Source organism: Mandrillus leucophaeus, unplaced genomic scaffold, assembly GCF_000951045.1.
Source record: "Mandrillus leucophaeus isolate KB7577 unplaced genomic scaffold, Mleu.le_1.0 Scaffold128, whole genome shotgun sequence".
NCBI classification, from domain to species: Eukaryota; Metazoa; Chordata; class Mammalia; order Primates; family Cercopithecidae; genus Mandrillus; species Mandrillus leucophaeus.
In genome coordinates, this window is record NW_012101209.1 from 2,127,666 (window position 1) to 2,141,187 (window position 13,522).

At 41.3% G+C, this 13,522-nt stretch overlaps 1 protein-coding gene across 1 annotated transcript in view; it reads right to left on the bottom strand.

The window, feature by feature from the left end:
- Positions 1–4,502: 4,502 nt before the first annotated feature.
- Positions 4,503–13,522, bottom strand: part of GARS (glycyl-tRNA synthetase) — a 43,045-nt gene continuing 34,025 nt past the window's right edge. Inside the window, exons 14-17 of the mRNA XM_011972207.1 lie at positions 9,898–10,007; positions 7,001–7,094; positions 6,105–6,295; positions 4,503–4,811 (exon numbers count right to left, since the gene is read on the bottom strand). Coding sequence (XP_011827597.1) covers positions 4,686–4,811; positions 6,105–6,295; positions 7,001–7,094; positions 9,898–10,007 — 521 coding nt within the window. The 3' untranslated portion in view covers positions 4,503–4,685. The remainder of the gene's footprint in view (positions 4,812–6,104; positions 6,296–7,000; positions 7,095–9,897; positions 10,008–13,522) is intronic.

Below are 13,522 nucleotides of genomic sequence, written 5' to 3' on the forward strand. Positions count from 1 at the left end.
AAAGAAAGAGAAAGAAAGAAAGGCAAGAAAGGCCACTGAGTTCTGAGGACCAATGCAATCATTCTGGTGCCAGGTGGAAAACTGCTGATAAAGGGGCAGGGGCACGAGCAGGGAGTTCAGACAAGTCTTTTTCAATAAACCAGATGGGTGATGATGGCAGCTTGCCCCAAGCTGGTGGCCATGAAGGTGGTGAGAAGTGGCCCAATTCTGGTGGAGGTGGAGTTGACAGGCTGGACAAAAAAATGGAAAATCTGGGCTCAAATAAAAAAAAAAAAATTAATACTTTCTAAAGCTTGCCAGTGGGTTTTTTTCTTTCCCACAATTTCATTGTACTTAATCTCACCGTCAATTAGTTCACGCTTAGATGCAGAACAGTGAGTTTTGAGGAGCCAAAAAAGGTTTTAACTTGCCTAAATTGTTTCAGTTAGCATAACTGCTTTTGTGCTAATTATTGGTGATTGAGTTTTAAGACCCAACAAATGCAGGCATAGGCTGGCAAATTCTATGCAGGCTCACTTTGCACTAAGTCTTGCACATTAAAAAAAGGAGGCCAGAGAGCTTTGGCTCCCAAAGAGAGAAGGGCTCTCTCTTCCCAGCAGCAAGCTCCTGAAACTACCATTAGGTTCAGACACTAGAAGAGTCAGACACTAGAAGAGTCAGACACTAGAAGAGTCAGACACTAGAAGAGTCAGACACTAGAAGAGTCAGGACAAGAAGCCAGCTTACTTTATTTCTGGCCCAGAGCTCACGGCACCCCTCTGCTCTTTGGCACCACCAACCTCAAGAATAAGGTTCCAGCAAGAATAAGGTTCCCTAAAATTCCCCGGGAAAACAGAAATCCTACTGCTCACTTCCCCACCCTCACATCTACTTCTCTAATTGTCTCACTGGATACAATGTCCCACAAATTCATATTCTCAGAGGAAACCCCTTTTGAGAGAGCAACGGGTCCAGCCTCTCACACGGTTAGAAAGTTCACAAGGTGCCAACAGTGGTCGTGGTGTTTCTCCTAAGGGACTTAACATACTGATGTCCAGGCCCCACCCTCAACTCATTAAATTGGTTTAAGGAGGAGCCCAGACATGAGTATTTTTTTAAAGCTCAAGTGACTTTAATGTGCATCCAGGGTTGAGAATGACTGCCCCAACATCTTCTACTGAGGCAACAGATTTTCAAAGGTGTGTCCTTCAACACGCAAGGAAGACAGCCTATCCAGCAAGAGGGGTGCATGTCAGCAGCAAGAGTGAAGTGGCTCTTAGCCAGGAGGGTGAAGCTGCAGGCTGTGCCTCTCAGGCAACCCGTGGTGATACTCCCAAATCACATCCCAATTTCTAGAGGAGACATTCCTCCAGACATCCACACGGCCTTAACACAATTACTGCTTAGAGGCAGCTCAATAACCAAGAATTATTCAAAAGGCAACAACACGTGAACGTTGAGGCACAGCAAAATTAGTCATCCACTTACTTACTGAATCTTCAACTAAATTTCACTTTGGTGTTGGCCAAATGCCACAAACACCTGCCTTAAACATTGTCAGACTATCAGCAAAGATGCCGGTGCAAGCAATGCTCTCAAAGCCTCTTCATCCTAGCCCAGCCCAAGAGATACAGGTAATCGTTTTTCTTTGGGAAAGAAGGTTCATTTCAGGGCAACTATAACCAGAGATAATTTGGGTTTATCTCTAGGGCATCCAGCCCTCTCAAGGAATAGACTCCACTGACTAAGACAGTTGCTGCCATTACCCTGCAATTACACTGGTTAAGCCAGTAGTAAATAAAGGTCTAGAATGAATGTATTTCATGTGACTTATAATGAAAACAATGATTTTGCAAGTTCTTATCACAAAGAACTTGAGATGTCTGACATCTCTAGTACCAGCTCGTGAAAACAGTAAGATCATTTCCATGTTCTTTAGACTTGGTGATGAATTTCTTTTCTAGAACACCATCTATAGTCACTATTTTGCTGTTATGAGCTGTTGAGCAACATTAAGGTGGTGGACTCCTGCAGAAGCCAGGCACTGACAGCCTCTCTAGAAGTAACTCCACGTTGCATTTGACTGAATGCCCCAAATTCCAACCTAAGTATTAAAAACCTAATTCCTGTGTTCTTACATAACAGTCCACAGAAATTAGCTAGAATCTGACCTTCCCCCATCACTATTTTTGGGAGCGGTAATAAACAGGAGTAACTTCTCCGAGATACAATGCTATTTATCTCGCTCTTGTTTAGCCCACAGTCCAGTAAATACAGGTATATCAATAAATTAAAAGGCCTCAAAGAGCATTAAGCCAGAAAGACCCATGCTTTAAATACACATTGGGCTTGAACAGAAGTGTGTGCATATGCATACGCAAACTCGTGTGTAAAGAGTCTCTCAATTTAGAAAACAGCACTTCAACCTCTTGTGCTTAAAGTCAAGCAAATATGGTACAGACAGAACCAGAGAGCTCTGCTGCTGGCCCGTCTCCCTCACTCAGTCACTTGAGAGACCCGCTTTAGAGCAGGTGTTCCAGGAGAAATCACACACTGCTACCCAGGGGAAGGAACAAAAGAGGGCTTGCAGATTCAATATCCGGCCTCTACCTCACGACAAATGTATTCGTCAATGAAAAAGGAAGAGAGGTTTGGTTCCAATGCCTTTATGATCCAAAGTATTAGGTTGGCACAAAAGTAATTGCAGGTTTTGTCACTATTTTTATTTATTTATTTATTTATTTATTTATTTATTTATTTTAGATGGAGTCTCACTCTGGGCTCAGACTGGAGTGCAGTGGCATGATCTTGGCAGACTGCAACCTCCGCCTCCCGGGTTCAAGTGATTCTCCTGCCTCAGCTTCCCTTGTAGTTGGGAGTACAGGAATGTGCCACCACCCCCAGCTGATTTTTATATTTTTAGTAGAGGGGTTTCACCGTGTTGGCCAGGCTAGTCTCGAACTCCTGACCTCAGATGATACACCCTCCTTGGCCTCCCAAAGCGCTGGGATTACAGGCGTGAGCCAACGCGCCCAGCCTGTCATTACTTTTAATGGCAAAAACCGCAACTACTTTGGCACCAATCTGATAGGCAAATCTCACTGTGTATTTAATGTATCTTTCCCTATTAATGAGCTTAAACCAATGTCTGAGGCTGTGGTGACTGTTTGACTATGGAGGTACCTGCTGTAAAAGGAAGTAAATAAATGCAAAGTTAGGGCAGCCCCCTGCCAATGTAAAGCTGCTAGAACATATGCCCAGTTACAAGCTATATTATATGGAATTTGAAGTGAGAGAAATCCCTAGAAAATGGGATTTCATTTTCTAGAAAATGAAAACTCAGTTCATTTAAAATCTGGCTCCTTCTAATTTAATAATGAAAGCTCATAAAAGTATGAGACAGAAGAGAAATAAGCTTCAGTGTAAAGCTTTCCTTCCAAAGAGGTTTGCTCAAAAAAGAAGTCTGTTCAAAAATTCAAGACTCATCCAAAGACTATTTATTGAAGACCTACTATGTACAGCACTGCAGTAGACACCACTGGAGATCAGATACAAATGAGGGAAATCCCTGGGAGATTCCTACTTTACATCTAAGAAATCACAACTTCAATTGTTCTTCACACCAGAGACAAAAGGGCACACTGGAGACCACCACTCCTCTATCCAATACTGCGGGGGAGGAAGTGGGGACACTAGACACGGTAGTAGCTCTGGAAATAAATAGCTGCTCAAGTTCACACAACCTTGAATTTTTCCCTTACAAATAAGCATAGTCTTCTGAGTTTTCTATACAAAAATATAAAAGAAGTAAAGCACCTTAAAACCTGAGCCAAAAACTACTAGCCTAGAATCAAGACAGTGTGATAGTCAGGAATTGCTAAATCAGACGAGACAGATGGGTTCCCCTAGCATCAGGAGCTTAATGATTTCAGGTTACCAGTGGAGCTGAGTACAAGCATGCCTTAAGATAGAAGGCAAATCTGTCAAGGCCCTCCCCTCCTGGAGAATCTGCAGTGGGGTTAGCAGTCCTAAAGCTCCACCCCAGCACTCTGCCTCCTCCATTGCACCACTCCTGCCACCCCATCCTCGCCTCAGTCTTTCCCAGAAGTCATTTCATCTGCTTGGAGACTGTTGTCACAGTATCTGCACGATGCATCATTTTCTCAGAAAAAGATAAAGAATAGAAAAGGTAAATCAATAGACAGAAAGTAGAGGAGTGGTTGCCTGGGCTGAGGTTAGAATGGGAGTGAGGTAAATGAGCATGAGGCTTCTTTTGGAGTGATGGAAATGTTCTAAAATTGGTTTGTGGTGGTGGTTGCACAACTCTGTAAATATACTAAACATCGCTGAACTCTACACTTAAAATAGGTTATTTTTATGGTATGTAAATGATATCCCAATAAAGCTGTTAATTTTTTAAAAAGTGTTAACTGTGTTTAACATTAAGCCATGAGAATGTCTACCCAAACGTGGGAGAAACAGCCTTGCTGAAAATGTAAAAACACGAGCAAATAGATCACAAGTTTGTTCAGGATTCCTTCAACTTTAATTGTGGGGGTAAAATCAGGCAGCCACTGAAGATAAAATACAGTCCCTGGGAGTAATCACAATGCTGTTTTCTTTTGTAAAGTGGACATGATAAGAGTTTTTTGTTTTGTTTTGTTTTGTTTTTCAGCACAAGTGGTCAAAAGTTGTCAAAATTGTCTTCATTCCTCGATTGTCTCTTTTTTACCAGTCTCTTGCCCTTCAAACAGAGGATACCTGGCCTCCACATCGGCCCATGTGATGCTGCCATTGGCTAGGTCTCGGACTATGCTGGGCAGCTCAGAGACCTAGAGACAAGGAGAGAGAAGCCAAGTATCAACCAACTTGTTCAGATTTTTAAGAAGATTTATCCTGAACTCAGGAAACCTTACACAGAGCCAAACAATGTCATGCCGGGTAAGGGTCCATGTTCTTCTTCTCGCCCACAATGCCCACCAGTTCCCCCAGACAACTCAATTCTGCCACAAAGCCTTTCCTAACTTTTCTAAATCTCCATGTCCTTTACTTCATGTGTATTAAATTTAACTATTAGAACAAACAGGCGTCAGTCAAGTAACTCGTGTGAGGGAGTTACATAAGACTGGCAAACTGGAGAGCTCTGACGAAGGAGGCCACTGTTCCTCAGCCAAAATCAAACACTGGCTGCCACATAGCAATGGTTCTCAAACTCGAGTGCACGTCAGAATCATCTGGAGGTCTCGTTAAAACTAAAAAAGTTTTGCCTGCCCCCTCTGCCTCTCCATCCCCAGTTTATGATGTAGTAGGTCTGGGGAGGTTTTGCTTATCTCACACATTTCCAGGTGACACTGATGCTGCTGGTCTAGGGACTACACTTTTGAGAACCACACCCAGATGGGTACACAGGTCCAGAGTAGCCAGATGGTCTCTAAAAAGTCAAGTTAGAAATTCATGACTTCTGGATTAGACTATAAACTTCAGAAAAAAAAAGCAGTCTTTTGCTTCTGTTTTCCCTATTAGTATCTGTATCAAGCTAAGTACGGAACAGGCACTTGAAATATGTGCTCAAAGTTGATAAATTAGGCAGGCAGACGTCAATTAGAGCAGCTACTCTTTCCTTTCCCTTACCACCCATCCTTCCCCTTCTGTGCTTCTACCATCTCCATTACTGCCTTCCTATTGACCAAAATTACTGAAACATCATTCACTGTTTTGAATATCTGAACACGGAAAAGTTTATACATACACATGTATACGTGTCTGTAAAAATAAAAAATTAAAATGTCTAACCCCTCAAAAGCCTACCAATAAAACTATGGCAACAAATTATTGGGATCATATTTCTCTTGCCCAATAAACAAACAAGTATAAAAGCAAACTGCTGGAGAATGAGCCCAGAGCAATACAAATGGTTATAAAATATTAGAGAAGTGCTAATGGATATTTTCATAATTAAACCGGGGGGACTTGAGAATCTGGGCTCTGTCTGATAGAAGCCGTTCATTAAAATTAAAAAAAAAAAAAAAAGGAAAGGGAGCATATACACATCAAAATCCAACACAAATCAGTAAGAAGCAGTACACATTTCTAAGGCTAAAAATGCCAAAGAGAAGGCCAGATACCTCTGCTCTTATCTGCCGCATTGAGTCACGGTCCCTCAGAGTTGCTGTGTGGGGGGTCTTGTTCACTGTGTCAAAGTCAATGGTGACACCAAAAGCCACGCCAATCTCATCAGTCCTGGCGTAGCGCCTTCCAATTGACCCAGAGGAATCGTCTACCTTGTGAGACACTCCGTGCCTGGTGAGGGCTTCCGCTATCCAAAATAAACAAAGTAAATTAAAAATAGAACAATGGAGTTAAGCCCAATGTTATCTAACTACTGTCTTCTTACAAGCTCAGACTTATAAAAGGGACCAAGACAAGACAGCAACAAGTTGAGTTGCAACACAAAGAAACATCCCTAAAGTTTAATAAATCCCTTGCGAGAATCCAAATCTTCACGCATACCTCCATCTGATACAGCTATAGGGGGAACAAATATAGGACCAAGAGCCAAGGCCAGAAGGTGAGTCCTGACTCCACCACCTCCATTTTTATGGCTCTGAGCAGGTCAATGGACTCTCCCCACTTCCCAACTCTGAAATAAGTGGGATGTGCCAGATGACCACTAGGATTCCTTTCAGGGCAGTGGATTCTGTAGCTGTAGATCCACTAGGGTTGCTACACTCCACTTGGGTTCCCTCGATGAACTGAGCACCAACGTCAGTATGAGAAGGAAATAATTTTTAAATCTGACTCTTGGGTCCTACCTTGACTCACTCAAATGCCAGAATAAAACATCTGAGCAAGCATACCCTCTCTCTTAGAAATAAGAGTACAGGCTAAAATCATGTACTCTTTATAAAATCATTTATATTCTTTATTCAATCTCTATTTTTATTGAAATAAACGATACATTTCCTAAGATTCAGTCTCCTGACGGTGTTCCCATGGAGTTTACCCAATTGAATTTGCTTACATAATTCCTTGACAAACGGCATGAACTCCTGGTTTTGGCTCAGTGGGAGGACGGAACATTTGAATGGAGCGACTACAGCAGGGAAACTGAAGAACTGGATGATTTAAAAAGAAAAAAATCCAAATATGTTAATTCGTAAATATCTAAATGCTAATACCCCAAACCAAAAGAGGTTAATATTCAGCAAGTGTTCAAGCATAACATCATTACCCAAATGCCAGAAAACATGACATGAAAAGCAGTATGGCAAAAGAGAAGCAGGAGAACCAGCATCAGAAACACCTGGTTTCAGCTCCAAATTTGGGCCAACTCATGAGCTCTCTTTCTAAACCTTAGTTTCTCCATCTAAAAAGCAGGTCTCCGCCACCTGCTCTGCTTGCTTCACAAGCCCGTTACTAAAAAAGTCAAATGATGTGAAAGCATTCTGAAAGCTACTACATATAAAAGACGGTAATTTTTAGTCCCACATAAAAGACAGTTTTTCTGTGGAGACTACCTAAATCATCAAACAAGTGGCAGTGCCCCAAACCAAAAGCCTATTCTGTCTTTTAAGAAAAGAACCTATGAGCCTTAGTGACCCAGTGAAACAGAAAAGTTTAATTAGCTCACAAACATAGGTCCAAAAGAAATAGTACAAAACAAAAAAGATGCTCCATATACCTACACTAAAAAGTACATACAGCCTTCTTAAACTGCCCTGAAATAGTTTCTGAGTAACTCAGAAATCAAAGAAAGCAAAAATAAGGCTGGGCACAGTGGCTCCTGCCTGTAACCCCAGCACTTTGGGAAGCTGAGGCAGAAGAATTGCTTGAGCCCAGGAATTCAAGACCAGCCAGGGCAACATGGCAAGACCCCATCTCTACAAAAACTAAAAAATTAGCTAGGCATTGTGAGGCGCACCTGTGGTCCCAGCTACTCGGGAGGCTGAAGCAGGAGGATTGTTTGAGCCCAGAAGTTTGAGGCTGTAGTCAGCTGAGATCATGCCACTGCACTCCAGCTGAGCAACAAAGCGAGACCAAAAAAAAAAAAAAGCGAAAATAAAAATATTCTGTGGAAGGCAAACCAATCTACCACTTTGGGTTGGAAATGGGAACTGAAGGCAGTTCTTAATACTTGTATAAAAGGTTCACTTGAAGGCAAAAACACAGAATAAATTTGTCCCATAAAAATAATGAATGACACAGATTCCAGTTTAGCCTCTTACCCAAAGTTCAATTAACCTTTAATGCCAAGCAATGAATATCCCACTCTAAGTAAGGCCTGTATTCCACCAACATTGCTGCTCACATCACAGAAGGTTCAGAATTATATTCCCTTCCTCCATCTTGTGATATTTCTATTTAATATGAGACAGTAATAGGGACCTGACTTTATAGAAAAATAATTTTTAGAATTTCACTAGCAATGTCTTTCTACTACATTTATAGGCAAATAGATTGAGGAACTAGGTGCTAACAATTTAGAAGCATTTTTGGCTTCCCACAGCCTAATCAAATTTCTCTTCATCATGGGAATTCACGCAATTCATAAAACACTGTGACTAATTTATTCTTGTTTAGCCCTTACGAAATTTCTATTAAAGCTGTAGTTATATTAATATTGTTAGATTCAAAGGAACAGCTAAAAGATTTTCTAAAACCTTTTTATTAGAAAAATAAGCAGAAAAAGCTTGAAGCAGACTTGACATCTAAAAAGAACACACGCAGTTATGTTTGTCATCATTTCTCAAAAAGAACCAAGCCTTATGTTTGCGTACCTGGGGCCTAGCCCAGGTTCTTACAATCTGTTGAATGAATAGGGCTGCTTCTTCAAGGTTGGGAAATGAAGATGCAACTTTAGGGCAGAGAGTACAGTACTAACTTTATTAGCTATGTATTACAATAGTGTGTCAGACTGAAGTACTGCTGCCGAGAATGCACTAGTTCATCCTTCAAGGTTAAATGTCCCAGAAAGAACCACAGGGTTGATGTCTAACATTACATACACTCAAGCTTTAGAATGGCCAAGTGGATGACGCTGTTTCTTTCAATTAACCTAACATATACAACCTCTCCTTTTTAGCCATTCTTCTGGTTGGCTTTCCTAGCAATCTGACCAGGAGTGTAACTTCTGCAGGCAGAGGCGAGGTAAAAATGGTGAAGTAAGGCAAGGAGATAGAGAGGAAGAAGGCAAAGAGACAGAGAGGAAGAAGGCAAGGAGCAGTGATTCAGAAGCATCAGAACCAAAAGAAAATTCGTGGGAGCTGATGAAGACTTCTTATAATCGTCTATCTTCAGCAATACTTGAATGCTAGGAAAGGCTATACCCCAGATAACTATTATTCCATTTATGATCTGTCAAGCTTTCACAGTGAAATCACCCAGGGTTCTTATTATTAAAAAAACACCCACATCCCTGGGTCTTAGACCTAGTAAATCAGCATCTCTAGAGTAGAACCTAGGAATTCACATCTTTACCCCAAAAGTACCCCAGACAATTTTATGCAGTTTGAGGAGGTTCCCTTTGATACTTTACCAGACTATAGATAGAGCTTAGTGGTCTGGCTAAATTCTATGAGTCATCTCATCCTTCCCAAATTTTCTGAAAACACAGCATATCCAGAAAGTGCCATTCCTTCCACTGACATAATGTAGATTGTTCCCTAAAGTAATTGGTTCAGTCTCAGAATAGACAGCACCAGGCAACTAAAACAATAGCTTCTAGAATAACCTAAAGCTCAAATAACACAGGAAAGTGGTTTGTCTATAAAAACTTAAGCAAAGATGAATGTTAACAGCACTAGTAGACAATAGTAATAACTAATTGATCATTCTAGAGTCTTATTAATGTACTTCACAATGTAATTCAGAACATTTTTATTATCTGACACTATAACAGCACACTACATGATAACTTACTGTTCTCTGTTCATCTCCTTCTCGTACATGGAATGTATGTTCAAATACCGTATACATGATCCTACCCAGGCCGAAGGAGGGTTCAATTACATTCGGAACAACTTCTTCCACTGCGAAAGAGAGAGAAATTCAATAACATTCTCTCAAATACCACATAATGCATTTCAGATTCTCTCTAAACAATTCACTGGGCACGGTGCTCACACCTGGAATCCCAGCATTTTGGGAGGCCGAGGTGGGTGGATCATCTGAGGTCAGGAGTTCGAGACCAGCCTGGCCAACATGGTGAAACCCCGTCTCTACTAAAAATACAAAAATTAGCCGGGTGTGGTGGCAGGTGCCTGTAATTCCAGCTACTCGGGAGGCTGAGGCAGCAGAATCGCTTGAACCCCGGAGGCGGAGGTTGCAGTAAGCCAAGATCGTGCCACTGCACTCCAACCTGGAAAACAAGGGCGAGACTTGGTCTCAAAAAAAAAAAAAAAAAATTCTTAGCACTAAAAATATCTCTATTCTAGATGGATTTTTTATCTCTGTATATCAGAACAAAGAAACCAGAACATACCTAAAAACTATTTGCTAATAGGAAACATGCCTTCGAAGAGAAAGTTGGAGTGAAAAAATCTTTCACCAAATTCTGTTTATACTGTGTAAAAACGAAACCTGAGTTACCAGAATGTTTCTTCACCAGTTGGCAAACTACGAATACCAGCAGCTACACTTTGTCTCTATCACCTGCCTTGGCTACCCAGAAAGCACAAAAAAATCTAAGGCTTTTAATAAGAATTTGCTAGAATTTAAAATCTAACACAGCTGGCAAAATTCACAAAAACAATTCCTACACGCAAAAAGTATTACACGGTTTGTGTTTCTTTAACTTTTTAGCTTGTTATCTTGATGAGAACTTGTTCAGAACCCCATTACTGGCATTGTATTACCAATGTTCTGGGGTCAGGACACCCTTAGGGAAGAGTTTGCTCAAAGAACAGCAGTCCATCAAAGACATCTTACAGTGGCCTACAGCTCTTCCTGTGGGTAAGACAACACCCGTGGTATACACAGGAAATACATTGATAATTATTACTTGTTATGTGGAAAGGAAGAAGCACTGCTAAGCACTGTCCGGGTCTAAGATAACTGGCCATAACCTTGGAGTTTATATTGTTTGGGAAATGAGATCATTGGAACCAAAAACTCACACATGTAGAGGAAAAGAGATCCTGTTTGTCTACGATAAAGAGTAATATTTTAGAAACATGATCAAGGCATTCCCCCTCCCCCCGATCCTTCTGTGGTATCTGAGTAATGGTGATGTGCAGCTCTGAACTAGCTGCCAGGATCGTGGCTATAAAGCCCCAGAGCGTGATGGAGAAGCCGCTGCTTACTCCTACCACTGCTCACAGAAGCCTGGCTACAAGACAGGCCAAGAACAAAGGCTCACTCTCTCCACTGGCAGTAGCTTCTCAAACACCCACTACTATTCTGTTTCCAGGAATTTCAATTCAGCCACAAATAAACTTCAGCATCCTCCATATATGCTCCAAATTACTCATTGCCTGATTCACATAATTTGTTCTACAAAAAAACAATCATCTTCTTAACTTTTAAAAAAGCATGAAACATCACTGGTCTAAATGGCTTTTTTTTTTTTTTTTTTTGGAGACAGAGTCTCGCCCGTTCACCCAGGCTAGAGTACAATGGCGCAATCTCGGCTTACTGCAAGCCTCCCAAGTAGCTGGGATTATAGGCACGCACCTCCACGCCCAGCTAAATTTTGTATTTTTTGTATTTTTGTATTTTGTATTTTTTGTTTGTTTGTTTTTGAGACGGCGTCTTGCTCAGTCGCCCAGTCTGGAGTGCAGTGGCATGATCTCAGCTCACTGCAAGCTCCGCCTTCCAGGTTCACACCGTTCTCCTGCCTCAGCCTCCTGAGTAGCTGGGATTACAGGTGCCAGGCGCCACACCCAGCTAATTTTTTTTGTATTTTTAGTAGAGATGGGGTTTCACCATGTAAGCCAGGATGGTCTCGATCTCCTGACCTCGTGATCCACCCACCTCAGCCTCCCAAAATGCTGGGATTACAGGCGTGAGCCACTGCACCCGGCAAAATTTTTGCATTTTTAGTAGAGATGGGGTTTCACCATGTTGGCCAGGCTGGTCTCAAACTCCTGACCTCGTGATCTACCCGCTCTCGGCCTCCCAAAGTGTTGGAATTACAGGCATGAGCCACCGCGTCTGGCCCCTAAAGGACTTTTTAATAAGTTATTTTGCCAAAAAAGACAGGGAATGAGGGCTAGGCGTGGCCGCTCATGCCTGTAATCCCAGCACCTTGGGAGGCCGAGTCGGGTGGACTGCTTGAGCCTAGGAGTTCAAGACCAGCCTGGGCAACGTGGCAAAAACCTCATCTCTACAAAAAATACAAAAATTCGTTGGGTATGGTAGCGTGCTCCTGTAGTCCCAGCTAATTGGGAGGCTGAGACAGGAGGAGGAATGCTTCAGCCCAGGAGGCAGAGGTTGTGCCACTGCACTCCAGCCTGGGTGACAGAGCGAGACCCTGTCTCAAACAACAGCAAAAGCTTTAAGGAGCAGTGACTTTTTGTTTATCATTTTTACAAATTTACCATATAGTGTTTTCTGGAATCTCTTCACATTGACCATGTCTTTTGTTAACTGAAATGTTTTCCCTTCAGTTTCAATTGTAAATTCCCTACAAAGAAACAAAATACATTTTGTATTAGTTCAAACAGGCACCCCATGCCTTAATTTAAAGGAATTTTGTAGATTGCTAAATTATTTTTTTATTTTTATAACTTGATCAACTCTCCAGATATAATAAGTGATGTCAAATTTAAATTATTTCATAAGAAACACCAAATTAAGTATTATTCTAACAATGGCACCAAAAAGTACTCTGAGGAGATACACCAAATTTTGACTAGTTTCATAAAATTCCACAAGTGACTTAATGACTAATGCCTTTGGTTTTGAGATCAAGGTAAAACCAAAAACAACTTTTTGAAAATTCAGTTTTAGAATAATAACAACTTTGTCAGAAATAAGCCTGCTGGTAAAAACACAAGGGTTCTCATTACTGTCCCAACAAATGTACAAATGAACCAGCACGCCATCTTATAAAAGTAATTTTACGGTCCAATGCCCACACTATTTTCAAAATAAATTTTGACATTTGTGTTGATGAAGATCAGTTTAAAAGAAGTTTAATGTTTCTGTTTCATACGGCAATATAAAATATTATCCCCCCCAAAATCACTGGCTGCCATGTATTTGTGTCCTGAGATATGCCCATTCAGTTTCAGGTTATAATAATTCACTCTTTATACAGAGTTTCATGTAATACCTGTATTTCAGCTTAGGAGGTGTTTCCTCACATTTTGAGTATCAATTTGGATTTCTCTTGCCTCCCAAGCAATTCAGTGCTAGGATAGAGAGCCCTCATGTGGTTGTCTCGGAAGCTGGATACTTGGCATACGTAACAACTGCATTTTGCTTGTTTCCACCTGTGATAATCTCATGCCTCATCTGACTGGTGTTCACTGAATTCTTCCGTTTTTACTATTCTGTCTGAAGTCTGTGTATGCGTGCATTAAAGGTTCCATTACATACACGG